Source organism: Manis javanica, chromosome 1 (genome assembly GCF_040802235.1).
Source record: "Manis javanica isolate MJ-LG chromosome 1, MJ_LKY, whole genome shotgun sequence".
NCBI classification, from domain to species: Eukaryota; Metazoa; Chordata; class Mammalia; order Pholidota; family Manidae; genus Manis; species Manis javanica.
In genome coordinates this window covers 38,921,505-38,939,890 of record NC_133156.1, presented here as the reverse complement: position 1 = coordinate 38,939,890, position 18,386 = coordinate 38,921,505, and the positions used below count along the sequence as shown (strand labels likewise).

General features: G+C 40.1%; 1 protein-coding gene across 2 annotated transcripts in view; it reads left to right on the top strand.

The window, feature by feature from the left end:
- Positions 1 to 17,615: 17,615 nt before the first annotated feature.
- ADAM19 (ADAM metallopeptidase domain 19) overlaps positions 17,616 to 18,386 on the top strand; it is a 76,242-nt gene continuing 75,471 nt past the window's right edge. For both annotated transcript variants that reach the window (XM_017677270.3, XM_037025116.2), the window contains exon 1: positions 17,616 to 17,823. In XM_017677270.3, the coding sequence (XP_017532759.2) occupies positions 17,757 to 17,823 (67 nt within the window). In that variant the 5' untranslated portion in view covers positions 17,616 to 17,756. The remainder of the gene's footprint in view (positions 17,824 to 18,386) is intronic.

Here is an 18,386-nt window from a genome sequence, read left to right as displayed (position 1 = left end):
TATTTTTATTCTAATATTTTAAAAAAATTCTTCAGAGCATCTTTGAAATTTATAGCCGAGGAGTTTGAGGCTCAAGGAGGTATGTTCCTTAACTCAACTAAAGTGATTATTTAAAAGGCACAGAAGAGAGACTGGAATCCAACCAAGCCTGTTCCCAAAGTCCCTTAATCTTGAAATTTAAGGCCTGTTTAGAGCATGGTCTTAACTGGCAGCTTGCTCATGGAAGGAAAAGGCTCCACGTGATTGGTATTGGAAGTCCCCCCACAGTCATCTAAAAGTAACTATTAAACTCTTAAAGCAATAATGAGCTAAAGATCTTTAATGAGGACTTGGTCCATCACAAAGGTTTCTGGCTCTTTGAAAAAGACAGAAAAGCATTATTTCTTCTGACAAACTCTTCTCCACATGGGATCTTAATCCTAAACCTTGCAGGAATATTGACTGAGAGGAAGTTCATTGCTCAGCCTCAGTTAGCATTGCTAATCTTTGGGCAAACAGCTCTTTTTAAAGTAGCTTCCTTGGATGGCTTTTTACATAGAGAACTCTGGTTGCAGAGAACACATGAGCAGGGATTTGTGACTGATACACGATCAATAATCAGTTTCAGGAGGAAATGACGGACTTAAGTGGCCCCTGGTGACCCTCCCTGAGCCAAATGCATTTTCAAGTTATCTACAGCACTGGCTTTTTAAACCAGGTCTCTATTCAAAGAAAAAGACTACCTTGTACCCTTGTCCTCTTTGAGATGGAATCTTCAGGGCATCAAAGAAAACTCCCTCATCCCTGGTCTCTGAATCATGGCCCCGTATACCATTGAAATTACTCACAGTGTGTAAAAGAGGAAGTAGGTCTGAAGAGAAGGACCCTGGCCCAGGAAGTAGTATGAATCATACCACCCAGCTGGCATTAAATTCAAACTTTATTCTGCTCTCAGCCTCCCCCACATTGCATACTCTGATAATTTGTCTAACACACAGTCTCATAAATATAGCTCTGTTTGCATCTATGTAACTCTCTTCAGTTTGCAAGGCATTTTGCATCATTTATTGATCCATCTATCCATTCATTCAGGAAACATATACTTAGTAGAAGAGTAATATCATGGGCCCACCATGTACCAGGCACAGAGGCTGTACTGATCATCACAAGGGTCATAAACCATCATGAAGTTGGTAATCTAGGATAGTATCTTGCTTTTTCCAAATGCAGTTCAGCAAAATTCAGTTTGTGATGTAAAAGTTATTTCTTACTGAGGATCATGGTCAAAAACATGGAGACATACTGGTTTAGTGTAGATTATTGTAAAATGTTCCTCAAACTATCCTCCTCACAGCCACTGTTGAGTTCCTGAAGTCTAGTGCTGGAGACAGGAAATAACATTACTGTTCTGCTTGTAATAGTATTCATCAGGCATTGTACCTTGTGGGGGAAGCAAAGGTGGTCAAACATATCTGTCTTTGTCTTCAATCCTTTTGGGCTCCTCATACCCTCAGGATGAAGGCTTGACACCTTAGCCTGATTCAGAAGCCCCTTCTGGATGATCTGGTCTCATTCTCTTTGTCTGCATGCTTCCTATACCGCACTTCCTACCACTACCTCGGTCCTCAGATGCCCTCCTGACCCCAGTTGCCTGGAAACACCTCACCTTTGAACACTCTCTGTAGGTGTCACTTCCTCTGTGCCTCTGCCCTGCTCTTTCAGGCAAACTGACTGCTGCTTGTTTTGGTCTTTCACCTTTCCATCCCCCTTTTTCTGGTCACACCTTCTTTCCTTTGGGAAGATCTCCTGCAACTCTCCATGCGGTGCTGATGACAGATCGGACTCATGATCCTAGTCTGGAACCCTGTATTCTGGCTATTGGAATTGGTCTGAGGATGGTGTATAACTCACTCCATGCCAGTCACAATCCATTAGCTTCTGTGTCAAGATGGTACTAGTTGGGTCTCTAAATGTCATGCATATACAATCTCTAACTTTATAGTGCCCTTATTTGTCCAAACCTGTCACCTTTTACCACACTAAGTTCCTTCAAGGCAGTGACTGTTCTTTGATTAAAAAAAAAAAGTGTGTGTGTAAAAACAATACGATCTCTTTGTAGGAAATCTGTGGGTAATTTCTCTGTAGAAAATTTTAAAAACACACAGAAATATTATTAAACACTTATAATCCTCCCTCTCCCAAAGACATTTTAACAGTCTTTCTACAGTGTAGATTTGACACAACTAGGATATAATTGAACATACGATTTTATAACTCATTTTTTTACTTAGTGAAAAGTTACCCATGTAATTAGTATTTTTCTACATGATTTTTAATGGCCACCTATTATTTTGTCAGGTGGATGAAGTATCATGATCTATATATCAAAACTTTATTAGAAATTAGGTGGTTTCTACTTCTCATTATAATAAAAAATGCTGTGTATAATTTATATCAAAGGTAACACTGGAAAGAAAGGTCTTTCATTAAATGATGCTGGTCAAGGAAATATCCACATGGTGGGTGTTTATCTATTGCTCTGTACCAATATCACCACAAACTTGCACTTTAACACAATGCACATTCATTATCTTAAAGCTTCGGTAGACAAGAGTTTGGACATAGCTTCACCGGGTCATCCGCTTCACAGTCTCACCAAGCTACCATCAAGATGTTGGAGGCTCAACTGGGGAAGGATCTGCAATCAAACTAATGTGGTTATTGGCAGAATTCAATTCTTTACAGGCTGCCAAACTGAGGGCCTCAGTTTTTTGCTGACTGTTAGCCAGAGACCACCCTCACCCCTTGCTGCATGTCTCTCTCCAAGGAGTAGCTCACAGCATGGCAGCTTGCTTCTTGAATGCCAACAAGCAAGAAAGACAGAGAGGGTGGTGGGTGGGGGATGGGCAGGGGGGAGAGAAAGAGAGAGACAGACAGACCTCTCCAGTTGGGTGTTATGATTTAAGTGATTATCATGTACACATAATCACATACATCCTGTCCCTTTGCCATTTTCTGCTGGTGAGAAGCAAGTCACAGGTTCCCCAGCATCACTAGGAGGGGCTCACGTAAGAACACAAACACCAGGGCAGGAATCATTGGGACTGCCCTATACTCTGCCTCAGTGAGTTTCCTACACTTTCTTGATACATGGTACCATTAACATCTCAGTAATTTTCTCCAAGACATCTCTTGGCCAAAAGAAATACATAACAATTCTGTTTATTAAGTAGTTAGATCCAAACAACTTAGTAAGTACGTATATCCTAACAACTTAGTATTCGTTTGAAAAAATAAGATACATAAATTGAAAGTAAAAGTTTCTTATTTTTAAAAAACACAATTTTTACTAATGGACTTGTGCTCCTGTTGGGAACTTACCAGAGATAAGCAGAAGTACCATAACTAAGCAGAGCTTCTCAGGCCTTGGAATCAGATTGAAAACCATTATGCTCATCTGATTTCAAGTGATATTTTTTATCTGGAGGGCTGGTCATGTTCTCTTTCTTGATCTGGGCACCAGTCATAAGGATGTATTTAGCTTGTGAAAATAGTTAAGCTGTGCACTCAATTCATGTATGTGTGTTGTACCTCAATACAAAGTTGAAAAAATGAAGACTGCGGCAGTGAACATCCTTGTCACTGCATCATTGCAGACCTCCCTGCTTCTTTTTTTTTTTTTTACTAAATTCCTAGAAGTGGAATTGCTAAATCAAATGGTTTGAACATTTTATGGCTTTCAATACATCTTGCCAATTTGTTGGAGATTGCTTTTATTTATCTTTGTCTCCCCATGCTTAGCACCATGTCACTGCCTCATAGATATTTGTTGAGTAGATGAACAGATGAATAAACGAAGGCCTCCTGTCAGTTCCTTGAATGAGTCAGCCCCCTTTGAGCCTAAGAGCAGTTCCCGTTTGCTCTGTGGAACTCTCTTCCCCCTGTTCTTTATGCTGCTGACTGTCAGGTTAAAAGACACTCAACTGAGGGCTTTCACTACCTCTCAGCTGTCTAAAGTAGTCTTCCTCTCTTATTCTCTTTTTTAGCTTCTCTTGTTTGCAAATCCCAATGTGTAATGGTTAAATTTGGTTTGTACAGTTGTTTTCTTATTGTCACCTTCCCACTAGACTCTCAGTACCATGAAGACTGGAATGGCATGTGTCTTGTCCACTATTATAATCCTAGCACCTAGAACAGTGTCTAGAATGGAGAGGGCTTCTGTGTAAGTGAGAAATTTTCAACTACAAGGGACAGACTCCTATCTCAAATAAGCTTAAGTGAAAAAAGAAAAATTTGAGTTCATGTAATTGAGAAGTTCAAGGGATAGGTTCACTTCAGACATGGCTGGATCCACAGTTTGAAATAATATTATTAGGCCTCTGTCTTTTCTATGTCTTGCCACTATTGGACTCCATTTTTAGACAGGCATTTTCCCAATGTGGTAGCAAAAATGACAAAACAGCCCCAAGCTTTACTCACCATCTCAGAAGAAAAGGAAGCAACTTTTTGATAGGGCTGCCAAGGGCCCTGGGGAAGAAGTTCATTGGTCTAGCTTACAGCTACCTGCCCATCACTGAGTCAAGCACAACAGGCATGGGGATTGAGTTCTAAGCCAGCCCTTGGTTCCTTGACTGGTTCTGGGAAGGTGGATGAAAGGGAGAGGAAGCTGCACCCCACCCAAACCACAAGCACGGATATGAACAGATGCAAAGCCACCTGGGGCTGCCTTATTTACCTAACTCCCAGTCCAGCCTACCACTAAACCAGCTGCAAGGCCTCAGTTCTCTCATGGGGTATACACAGCTGTTAAACTAAAACCAGGCAGCTGAGACCTACAAGTCATTGAGCTATTTTTCCAGTTAAATGGGGCCAGCTGAAATTATAATGCTTCCTTGAACCTTGATTGTCATTTTTAATCAGGCAATATGTTGGCATTCCCTGAATGCCTTTGCTCTTTGCAATTTATTTGGGGTTTAGGTGAGGTCTGCCCTTTGGAACAGCCATAAGGGTGGAGTTCCTATTTAACATTTTCCTCCTTCCCAGCCTTTATCCTAAATTGGGTCTGTTTATACAACTTTCTTGATCAATTCAAAGATTACACCTTCACCGTCTGTTTCATCCATCTTCTCCTCTTGCTTCGGTCAGATCAGCCCAAAGCTGACTGAGCTAAATGACAAACAGGAAATTTCTCATTGGTATGCAGAGGGGCATCAGACACATAAACTCACTTGTGGCCTTAGTGTTCACCGCCTTGCAGACTCATCACTTTAGACCTCCATTTGGCTCCCTTTTCAGGGTTTGCCCATGACCTTGAGGAAGTCAGTTCCTTCTTTCTGGACCTTGGTAGTGCTAACTATAAAATGAAATAATTACCTTGTCTGCTGAACAGTCTGGCTTCTGAAATGCCCCCTGGGTCTCTGGTCCTGGAATTACTTTTCCCCTCTCTTTAGCAATCTGATGAAAAGGTTACCTTTAAGGATGGAGTGGCTGCAAGATCAGCCACATGATTTGTGTATCCCCATACAAAATGAAAATTAAGGTCCCTTGTCCAAAAATTATTAAGTATTTTAATGTACCAACAGTAGAGCTTTAGTCAAGTATGGGGATCTTCTAAGAATGGAGTCCTATGCAACTCCCCAGTCATACTCCTATGAAGCCAGCCCCTGGTGCCTGGATTAATCAGATAGGATTAACCAGCTCTGCTTATGCCCCTCCTGAAAATTCTGCATTATGGCTCCACCGTCTTTCGCAGGGACAGCAAAATCAAATGCCTATAAAATAAATGAGTGATGTGGGTGGGGATGGGGGTTATTATGACAAAATGGAGAATAAATGGTCTACCTAAAGGGAGCAGCTAATACTGCTCTCCAGCCAAGTGTCACCAAGGGAAATTTTATTATTACTGTTCTACAACCTTCTAATTTTTCAAAAGAAGCCAGGATCAGAATTTTTGTAAAAAAATAATAAATCTCCTGATTTTTAAAAATGTTGATCACTGTTGAGAAAAATTATCCAAAATTTGGAAATAAGGCAAAAGGATGACTGCAATTCATGACATCCAAGAGCAGTGGTTCTCAAAATGTGCTCCCTAATCAACAGCATCAGTATCACCTGAGAACAGAGCATCAGCATATGCTTGTGCATGCTTAGATATAAGTGGAATGAATGAAAGCAATGATACAGGGGCAGGAGGGGGAATTAGGATTATTTTGTTATTGTAAGGTACTCACACTACCCGAGAAGTGGTATATGTTATTTGAAAATGAACCTGGATCAGATGTAAAGGTACATTTACCTTTATTTACAGTAGCGATATGATAGATATTAATCCAACTATATCAATAATCACTTTGAATGTCAATAGTCAAAATGCACTAATTAAAAACAAGCGTTGTTAGAGTGGATCTAAAAACAAGACCCAATTATATGTTGTATACAAGAAAACCATTTTAAACATAATGACATACATGGATTAAAAGTAAATAGATGGAGAAAACTATGCCATGCTAACTATTCAAAAGAAGGCAGGAAACACTATATTAATTTCAGTCAGAGCAGACATTAAAGCAAAGAAAGGTGTCAGCAATAAAAAATAAACAAGTTTTTTTGCTATTACATAATGATAAAGTGGTCAATATTCCAAGAAGACATATAATCCTTAATGGGTCTGAGCCTAACAATAAAGTATCAAGCTATGTGAGGCAAAACCTAATAAAATTGCAAAAAGAAGCAGATGAATCCACTATCATAGTTGGGGACTTCAACACCCCTCTATCACAGATGGACAGATCCAGCAAGCAGAAAATCAGGAGGAACATAGTCGAACTCAACACCATTCATCAACTGGATATAACTGACATCTACAGACTACTTCATCCAATGACAGCAGAGTACACACTCCCCTCAAGATCACAGAGAACATTCTTCACTATAGACTGAATTCAGAGCCATAAAAAATACCTTAACAAATTAAATAAATAGAAATCATACACTGTCAGCTCTCCAACCACAGTGAAATTAAACTAGAAATCAATAACAAAAGATAGCTGGAAAATTTCAAAGTACATGGAGATTAAACAATATACTCTTAAATAACACATGGGTCAAAGAAGAAAACTCAAGAGAAATTTAAAACTAATTTGAACTAAATGAAAATAAAAACATAACATCAAATTTTTGAGGCAGTGGAAGCAGTGCTCAGAGGGAAATTTACAGTATTGAATGTATATATTAGAAAAAGAAAGATCTGATATTGATAACCTAAGCTTCCACTTTAGGAAACTAGAAAAAGAAGAGCAAATTAAATAAAAAATTTAAGCAGAAGAAAACAATAAAAATTAGAGCAGAAATCAATGAAATTGAAAACAAAAAATCAATAAGGAATATCAACTAAACCAAAACTGCTTCTTTGAAAAGATAAGTAAAATTGATAAACCTCTAAGGAGGTTAAATAAGAAGGGAAGACATGAATTACTAATAACATGAATGAAAGCATGGACATCACTAGAGATCATGTAGACATTAAAAAGGTAATAAAAGAATACTATGAAAAACTCTGTGCCCACAAATTTGAAAACCTAGAGGAAATGGACCAATTCCTTGAAAGACCCAGTTTGCCAAAACTGACATAAGAGCAAATAGACAAGCTGGATAGGCCCATACTCATTAAAGAAATTGAATCAATATTAATATCAATATTAATAACCTTCCAAAACAGAAAGCATCAGGCACAGATGGTTTCATTGGTGAATTCTACCAAACATTTAAGGAAGAAATTACAGCAATTCTCTATAATCTGTTTCTGAGGATAGAAGCAGAGGGAATATTTCCTAACTCGGCAAGCATTACTCTAATACCAAAACTGGCAAAGACGTTACAAGAAAAGAAAACTACAGACTAAAATCTCTCATGAACACAGATGCAAAAATCCTCAACAAAATGTTAGCAAATCAAATCCAACAGTGTGTAAAAAGAATTATACACCGTCACCAAGTGGATTTGTCCCAAGTATGCAAGACTGGTTCAAAATTTTAAAATCAATTAATATAATCTGTCATATCAACAGGCTAAAAAAGAAAAATCACATTATCATATCAACAGATGCAGAAAAAGCATTTGACAAAATTCAACACCCATTCATCATAGAAACTCTTAACTTGAATAGAGGGAAACTCTTATCTACAAAAAATCTACAGCTAACATTATACATAATGGTGAGAAACTCGAAGCTTTCCCACTATGATCAGATACAAGGCATCTATGTCTCCTCTCACCACTCCTTTTCAGCATCATACTGGAAGTTCTAGCTAATGCAATAAGATAAGGAAATAAAAGATACATAGATGGGGAAGAATAAAACTGTCTTTGTTCATAGATAACATGATCATCTATGTAAAAAATCTGAAAGAGCTAATAAAAAAAAACCCTGAAACTAATAAGCAATTATAGTAAGGCTGCATGATACAAGGGTAATATACAAAAGTCAAATGCTTTCCTATATTCTGGAAATGAACAAATGGAATTTGAAATTTTAAACACAATACCATTTATATTAGCATCCTCCAAAATGAAATCTTTAGGTATAAATCTAACAACATATATACAAGATCTACATGAGAAAAACAACAAACCCTGATGAATAAAATCAAAGAACTAAATAAATGGAGAGATATTCCATGTTCACATTGTCAAGATGTCAGTTCTTCCTGACTTGATCTATAGATTCAATGCGATCTCAATCAAAATCTTAGCAAATTCTGTTATGGATATCAACAAAGTGATTCTAAAGTTTTGCTTCTATATGGAGAAGCAAAAGACCCAGAATAACCAACACAATATTGAAGAGGTAGAAGAGAGTTGGAGGACTGATACTACCTGACTTCAAGACTTACTATGAAGCTATAGTAACCAAGACTGTGTGGTGCTGGCAAAAGAAGAGACAAATAGATAAATGGAGCAGAATAGAGTTCCCAGGAATAGACCCACATAATATAGTCACCAGATCTTTGATAAAGGAGCAAAGACTATCATTTCCACAAATGGAGCTGTAACAACTGGACATCTATCTCCACACAATATAAAAAATGAATCTAGACAAAGACCTTACACTCTTCACAAAAAAATTAACTTAAAGTAGATCACAGACTTAAATGCAAAATGCAAAACTGTAAAGGTCCTGGAAGATAATATAAGAAAAAATCTAGATGACCCTGGGTATGTGATGACTTTTTAGATACAAAACCAAAGCCACAATCCATGAAAGAAAGAATTGATACACTGGATTTCATTAAAGTTAAAAGCTTCTGCTCTGTGAAAGACAATGTAAAGGGAATCAAAAGATAAGCTATAGATCAGGAGAAAACATTTGCAAAAGGCACATTTGATAACGGACTGTTATCCAAAATTGTACACAAAGAACTCTTAAAATGCAACAGTAAGAAAACAAACAGCATGATTAGAAAGTGGGCCAGAGACCTTAACAGATGCCTCATCAAAGATATACAGATGGCAAATAAGCACATGAAAAGACTTTCAATACAATATTTCATTAAAAAAATTGAAAATTAAAATGAGATACCACTACATATGTATTAGAATCCAAAACAGTGATGACACCAAATAGTGGCAACGATGTGGAGCAATGGGAACTGTCATTCATTGCTGATGGGAATGTGCAATGGGAAAGCCACTTTGGAAGACAGTTTGACAATTTCTTACAAAACTAAGTATCTTAACTTACAATCTAATGATCATGCTCATTGGTATTACTAAACTGCATTGAAAATTTATGTCCACACAAAAAACTGCACATGACATATAGATAGTAGCTTTATTCATAATCGCCTGCGTTTATTCATAAATGCAACCAAGATAAATAAACTGTGGTACATCAAAACAGTGGAATATTATGCAGTGATAAAAAGAAATGAGCTATTAAACCCTGAAAAGACATGGAGGAAATTTAATGCATAGTGTTAAGTGAAAGAAGTCAGTCTAAAAAGGCTTCATACCATATGATTTCAACTGTTTGACACTCTGGGAAAGGAAAAACTATGGAGACAGTAAAAATTTCAGTAATTGTCAGGGCTTGGGTGGAGTGATGAATATGCAGAGCACATAGGATTTTTAAAGTAGTGAAATTATATGTTTTTAACAGTGGACACATGTCATTATACATTTGTCAAAACCTATGGAGTGTATAATACCAAGAAGGAACACTAATGTAAATTATGCACTTTGGGTGATATTTACATATCATTGCAGGCTCATCAATCATAACAAATGTACCACTTTGGTGGGGGTTGTCAATAGTGGGGGACATTGTGCATGTGTGGGAAAGGAGAATAGGGAAATAGAGAATTTTCCATACATTCTGTTTAATTTTGTGAACCCAAAACTGCCCTAAAAATAAAGTCTGTTAATTTAAAAAATATATTTCTTTTATGGTCAGGTATCATTAGGGAGCAAATAAGTATCAAAGCCTCTTTTCTGGCTGTTCTGCCAGATGTGGAGGCACCACCCTCTGCTTGAGGATGGCCTGAATTCAGCCCAATCTCCAGAGTGACAGAGAGGCAATAAGAAAAAAGGCAGTTTGGCCAGGAGTGTGAAGCTGGGATGCTCTGAGAACTTGGACATGGTAGATTCCACAGCCACCTCAGGCAACTGTACCTCTTCAAACCTCGGTTTGCACATCTGTAGTAATGTGAGAGTAGCGCAGTGGTTATAGACCACTATGACATCAGAGGCTTTGAAGTTCCTCACAGTTCAGTGTGAGCTCAGGCCTTGTCTCCAACCTGGACATACTTAAGTTACTCTTCCACTACCAACTCCAGCCTCAGCTGCATCTATAAAGTAGAAAAATCAGTAGTACCTACCACAGAGGGTTGTCCTGAGTGCATATCCTGCACTCCCAGTGCAGATAATGCACTGGACACATTAATTATAACTACTATTATTAGGCTGAACCATTTTTACACTGCCAAACTTTCATCCTTCCTGACCTACAAAATCAGTAATTCCATATGGTTTGACCTAATATCTCTCATTGGACTGTTATGGGCACTAAATGAAATAATATAGGCTCTCTGCTTGGCACCATTTGAGGAGCTCAATACATGAATGTTATTATTATCCACAACCCTGGGGGACAGTACCCATTGTTGAGAAATCAAAGGACTCAAGTTACACATTAAGAAATTTGATTACCCTTTGTAACTATTACTTAATTGACTTGTCAGTTCCTATTCCTGTTTATCTTTTCCCTAATTTGCCCCTACCCTAATTGTTATAGCAGAGACCTTGCCTTAAAAATATCTGTATTTGTAGATTCTAGCAAATGCCAGGCACATAATCAATGTTGTTGAATGACTGTTTGCAAGAGCTTTATGGGTTTCCCAGAGGTTGGGAGGATTTGCTTCTCCTGTGGATTATTGAGGGGGAGAAAAGAACTAAAGACTAAACTCTTGAACATAACCAAGAGACTTGAGTAAAAGATCCTCTGTGGGCTTCAATTCCTTCTACCAAAATGGATCTAATAATCCCAAACTGGTCCCCTCATGGGGCATTTGAATTGCAAAAGGGTTGCTGGGAAACTATACACCTATTAGAATGGCTAAAATCAAAATAACTGGCAAAACCAAGTGCTGTTGAGGATGCAGAGAACTGGAACTCTCATACCTGGTGGGAATGCAAAAATGTACAATCCCTTTGGAAAATATGTTTTTTGCAGTTTCTTACAAAGAAAAACATATATTTAACTACAAGACCTAGCAAGGCTGCTCCTAATTATTTACCCTAGGGAAATGAAAGCTTAGGTTCACATAAAACTTGAAAATCATAATAATTTTATTCATAATTATCAAAAACTAGAAATACCCAATGTCCTTTAACTGGTGAATGGATAAACAATGGTACAGCCACATAATGGAATACTACTGAACAATATGAAGGAAGGAACAACTGATACATGTGACAATGTGGATGAATCTTAAATGCATTATTCTGAATGAAAGAAGTCAGACTCAAAAGGCTACATTCCGTATGGTTCCATTTATATGACATTCTGCAAGAGGCATATCTGTAGGGACATGAAGCAGGTCAGTGATTGCCAGGGGCTGGGAGTTACGGGAGACAAGAGAGTTTTGGAGATTATCTTGATTTGTGGAAGTGGTAATTTGATGGTATATGTTAATCAAAACTCATGGTCATGTCTATGAAAAAAAAGAAGAACATTAATGTATGTAAATTATACTTGAATAAACCAGGATTTTTTTAAAAAGCTGGTGACTGGGAAAATAGTTTACAAAGCAAAGTTTTCCCAGGGTCAACATTATTTCCATAGGACAATGAAGACAATTCTTCCACAAGCAATATGGAAATTTGTGCTGAGTCAGAATGAAGTAATTATTATTAATTATTTAATTTATGATTTAATTAAACATTTACTGTGCCTTCCAAATGCTGAGGGATTGAGAGAAAAACAAGGTGTAGCCCTTATTCACAAAGGGCTCATCACACTGTAGTGGGGGGTAGGGTAAGAAAAAGATAATTATAATACAACTGGGCCATTATCTTTGATAATAATCAAAGAATAAGTACATAATTAGACTCTTCACAATTATATGAGAAAAGCATTATGAAAAAGTTCCCCATCCCTGTACTTATCAGTAGAGCAGGATAAAAGCTATCATTTATTGACTGCTTACTGTGTGACAGGTGCTATTCTAAGCACCCATTTAAGCTTCATAAAAACTCAATGAGCTAGGAACTGTCATTATCAGCATACTTTATAGATGCAACAAAGTTACAGAAAAGTTAATTTGCCCATGGTCACACAGCTGGCAGAGAACAGCAAAGGGATTGAAAGCCCGGCAGGATGGCCGCCTCCTAACCACGAGAGTACACTATCACTAGAGAAGAAGTCACCCGGATTCCCCAGATTTGGAGCCGGTGGCTCTAGCTCTGCTTCAGTTTCCCATCAGAGGATGGAGTCAAGCTTGTGTAGAGAGGTCAAGTATGCAAAAATCTTTGCATAAGACTCAGGATAAACTGTTATTCCTTTTGTATTCTTTTCCTTTGTTTACCACTTACCCACCCACCTGCATTACTAAAATAATACATAATTATTACAGAAAATGGAAGAGGTATGAAAAAAAAGACAAGCAGGAACCAAACTAAACAAAAAAACCTTCATCTAGCCATCGATTCACCATCCAGAGGTGACAACTGCTAACATTTTGGTATGTTTCCTTCTAGTCTTTTTTAAAAATGTCTGTTATTTACATTGCTGAGATCATTCTTCACTGCAGTTTTAGACCCTGCTTTTTGTTACCTAACATGAGAGATAAACTGTCTGTAAACATTATTTTAAATGGCTGGATAATAACCCATCATATAGATATTCTATGATTTATTAACTGTTCCTTCACAGTTGGATATTTAGGTTGTTTCCAATATTTTCATTATTATAAATAACAGTACTATGAACATTCCAGTCCATAAATCTTTGTGTGCATTGCAAATTTTTTTTTTAAGGATAGTTTCCCAGAAATGTAATTTCTAGGCTAAATGTCATGAATATTTTAAAGATTATGTAAGATGTAGTATTCTTTATAAATAACAAATACATTCTTTACAAATAGGTGGAAAGGCTTTGGGGAGTCAAAATATGCTTCTGTGTATGATGTGGAGGAGGGTTGATGAGAGACAGAATTGAGACTTTCTTTCTCCTCAGTCAGGGCAATAATCACTGAACTTTTTTGCTTGTGAGCTACTTCTCAGTTTTCAGGGATTCATGTTGATTAAATATTGTTTAGCTGAGTGCCAGCAAATGGAAACAAATTTCAGGTGTGGAGGTTGTATGCCTCTTGCGAGTAGATTGTCCACAGAATCAGCTGGAGTTGGTACTTCAGCATTTTTTACTTGGCAGAGCACTTCCACTGCCATTATCTCAACAGTTTCTCACAGCTCCTGTGTGAAAGGGATTGAGGCATCTTTCACTGTTCTCAGGTCATTGGTCAGAAACTCAGGCCCAGAAAATAGAAGTGACTTACCCAGAGTCACAGAGCTGGCTGGGGATTGCTGGGACTAGAATTCTAGTCTTATGGCTGGTCAGCTAGACTCCTGTTGGTGTCTGAGTGATATCTTGCTGCCCCCTCCCCTCATGCCCATTCATTCGATGAAGCCCTAACCTTTAGTGTGACTGTATTTGGGATACGGCCTAGAAGGAGGTAGTAAGAGGAAAGGAGGTCATAAGAATGGGGCTTTAATCCAGTAGAGCCCTTCCTTATAAGAAGAGAAAGCCCAGAACTCTTTCTTTCCCTGCCCACATACACAGAGAAGAGGCCATGTGAGAATACAGCAATAAGGTGGTCATCTACAAGCCAGGAAGAGACACTTCACCAGAAATCAACCCTGCTAACACCTTGATCTTGGACTTCCAGCCTCCAGACTAGTAACAAAATGGATTTTTATTGTTTAAGGCCATACAGCCTATGGTATTCTGTTATAGCAGCCCTAGCACTTTGGGTACCACTTTGGTACCCAAGTGGGTGCTTCTGTAATAACTGCCTAAAAATGTGGAAGAGGCTTTGGAACTGGGTAGTAGAGGCTGGATAAGCTTTGAGGTGCATGCTAGAAAAGACTTTTTGGTTGGCTTGAAGGGACTGTCATTAGAAATATGATATTAAAGGTGATTCTGGTGAGGGCTCAGGAAGAAATGAGAGGCGCTATAAAGAAAGCATGTATCACTTTAGAGAAGACACACGCCATAATGAACAGAATGTTGGTAGAACTATGAATATTAAAGGTGATTCTGGTGAGGTCTCAAATAGAAATGCAGAACATGTTATTGGAAACTGGAAGAAAGGAGATCCTTGTTATAAAGAGGCAAAGAACTTGGCTGAATTGTGTTCCAGTGACTGGTGGAAAATGGAAATTGTAAGTGATGAATTTGGATGTTTAGCTGAGGAGATTTCTAAGCAAACTATTGAAGGTGTGGCCTGGTTTCTCCTTGTTGCTTATAGTAAAATACAAGAGGAGAGAGATAAATTGAAGGAATTCCTAAGCGAAAAAAGGAAACGGTCTTGAAGATTTGGAAATTCTCAGCCCACCTAACTTGCAAAAAATGAGAATGCATGTTCCAAGGGTGTGGATGGACAAGTGCTCTGTAAGGAGGTCCCCCATGCAGTTAATCAGCCATTTCAGCAAAAGCCGGGAAGAGCAATGGGATCATATCAGCAGAGACACTGCCCGTTTCCACCAAAGGAAATAGAGACAGAATGGAATAAAGACAGGCTTTTGAATTTCTGGGATTCTAGGATAGGACAACAGAGGTATTTGGCTGTGAATATGCTCTGTCCTTTAAGAACAGGGAAGAATGACCCTGATGGTGATTCAGTGTCAAGCTGCCATTTTCACCTTATGCCCAGAGTATACAGAAACAGGGGACAAGGCCATTTCTTTCTGGGTTTCAGAAGGTGGGTCCCCTCTTGGTGTCAGGGAGCCAGGCTTCCCCCACCCAGTGCTTCACGAGTAGAGCTACAGCAAAGTAGGGCCACAGGTTTGGTGGGGCTGCTGAGCAGGCATGGCCACTGACTGGGGCTGTGGAAACTAACACTACTGCCCCAGTGGGCCCAGAAGGCAAAGTGTTCAGCCAGAGGATTATTCTAGAACTTTTAACATTTCATGGAATTTGTCTTGTTAGGTTTTGGACCTGCCTGGGACTCATCACCCCTTTCTTCTTTCTGATTTCTCTCTTTCAGAATGGGAATGGTATCCTATACCTCTATTTTGGAAGCACATAACTTGTCTGGTTTCACAGGTTCACAGCTGAAGAGGAATTTTGCCTCAGGATGAATCACACTATATATCACTTAGATATTTAGGTGAGACTTTGGACTTGGAATTGGTGCTGGATTGGGTTAAGACTTTTGGGGCTGTTGGGATGAGGTGACTATATTTTGCATGAGAGAAAGACATGAATTTTGAGGGCTAGAGGACAGAATGTTATGGACTGAACTGTGTCCCCTCCTAATTAATATGTTGAGGCCCTAACCCCCAGCATGACTGTATTTGGAGACAGAGTCTAAAGAGGTAATCAGGATTAATTATAGTCATAAGGATGGGGCTCTGATCCAATAGGATTAGTGTCCCTGTAAGAAGAGGAAGACAGCAGATACTGCTCTTCCCACACAAGCAGAGAAGAGACCACGTAAGGACAAGCCAGAAGGAGAGGACTTACCAGAAACCAACCCAGCCAACACCTTGATCTTGGACTCCTAGCCTCCGGAACCGTGAAGAATGCATTTCTGTTGTTCAAGCCACCCAGTCTGTGGTATTTTGTTATGGCAGCTTGAGCCGATTAATATAGCCTCTAAGTGCATCAATGGTGAGAACAATATCTTTTATTTATCCCATGGGTATCCAGTGGTTTTGATAGACCTACCATCATCTTCAGGAGTGCCTTATCTTCCCAACACACAGCCTCTTGTTTAGTTGTGCAAACCTGAGTTTGAAAAAAGAGGCTCAATGAAAGGAATAGATACGAGTTCTGAGGCTCAGTTTCTAGAGCCAGGCTCTGCCAAAATTTGGTGTGAGCTCTTAGGCAAGCCATTTCTCTGATTTTTATTTTATCCATATGTAAACTAAGGTGTGCTGCATCAGGCTTTGGAGTTACACAGATGTGGGCTTGAATACAGATTGACATTAACTGTGCGACATTGGGCAAATTACTTGACCTCTTAAATTTGGTTTCCTCAACTCTGAAACAGTGTAATAGTACCTACTGCAGGGAATCATTGGGCTAATTAAGAGATGATGTATGCAGAGTCCCTGGCACATATTAACAGACAAATAAAAGATAGGTTTTCCCTAGATTAACTATTAAATTAATGTATGTAAAGTGCTGAGCAGTGACTGCACTTAGTTGGTTTCTTAGTTATTACATTCTTATTCTAGCACATAGTAAGCTCTCAGTAAGAAATGGTCATTATTTTCAGGGCTCATCTCCATTTCCCTCCTAAAGGCCTAGATCCTAATCATCCTTAATTCCAGTGTTTCCCTAATACAGCTCATGGGCTTCCCCTCTCCCAGTACACATTGGTCTAGGCCGTTTTCTTCGCCTGGTGCTCCATTTCTCCTCCTTCCAAGCTCAGATGTCTTCTCCTGTGGGAATCCTCTCTTCCCCGCCCCTCTCTTCCCAGTCAGAAGGAATGGCTCCCTGATTTGGGTCCTGCTAAGAAAACAGCTTCCTATAGAGCTTAATTCTTTGCACCTGGTTGTACCATTAACTGTTTCAGAGCCTGTCCCTAGGCGTGGTGGCCTCTTGGGGACTGTGGTAGGTAGCCTCTGAGTGTCACCCAAGGCATCTAGTACAGCGCGGGACAGAGGAAATGGGGAGCTGTGCAGAGAAGGGTCCAGTTTAACTCCTAGAAGCCCGAGCCCACCGTCCCCAGGCCGCGCCCACCGCGAATCCCAGCCCCCCCGCGGGCGCGGACTTCTCCTCTGCCACTAGCCATCACCTGAGCCCGCTCGGATCCCCTGGGGTCCCGCGGGCTCCTCCCCTGGAGGTCCCTCTCGCCGCCTCCGGCGGGCGCGTCCCCTCCTCCACTTGGTGGCGGAGCCCTGCGGGGCCGAGGGCGGAGCTTCGCGGCCGATGGCTGGGAGCCGGGCTGGGAGGCGCTGGGCGAGCAGTGGGTTCCAGACGCACCGCCGCCTGGCCGGGGGCTGGCATGGCCGCGTGCTTGTGAGCGCCGAGCGCGCGAGGGGCCGCTGCCACCATGCCCGGGGGCGTGGGCGCCGCCCGGTTCTGCCTGCTGGCCCTCGCCCTGCCGGGATGGACCAGAAGTAAGTGGTCAGGCGCGGGCGAGACACGGGGCGATGGAGGCGGGTGAGCTGGGTGGCACGGGGACCTGGGATCACCCCTGGCAACTCCGCGGGGCGTGTGCACCCCCGTCGTTCCCCAGCCCAGGAGCCTGGCTTTGTTCCCACGTCGTGCGCCCCGGGAGGTGGTGGAGATCCGGGGGATCCAGAGCAGTCGAAAACAGCAGGTCCCCTCCCAGGCTTGCGACCCTTTCTCTGTTTCTTTTTTCCCCGTTTTTCGGCTTTGGGCTTCTCTTTCCGTTGCTTTCCCAGTCTCTCCTTTTTGCCTCCAGTCTTTGTGTGTGTGTTCCTATAAATATATATTGATAAAATTGGAACCATACCATATGTATAGCTTTGTGTCTTGCATTTTCCACTTCACATTATGAGCATTTCCCACATCATTACATTCTTCAAAACTGATTTTAATGACTATAAATGCCATCAAGAAATTAGAGAAGTATAATTTTCGAAAAGTTAAAGTATGACTCTCACAAATATAGGATGAATGGGTGGCAAGGATTTATTCAATTCATTAATGAGGCAGT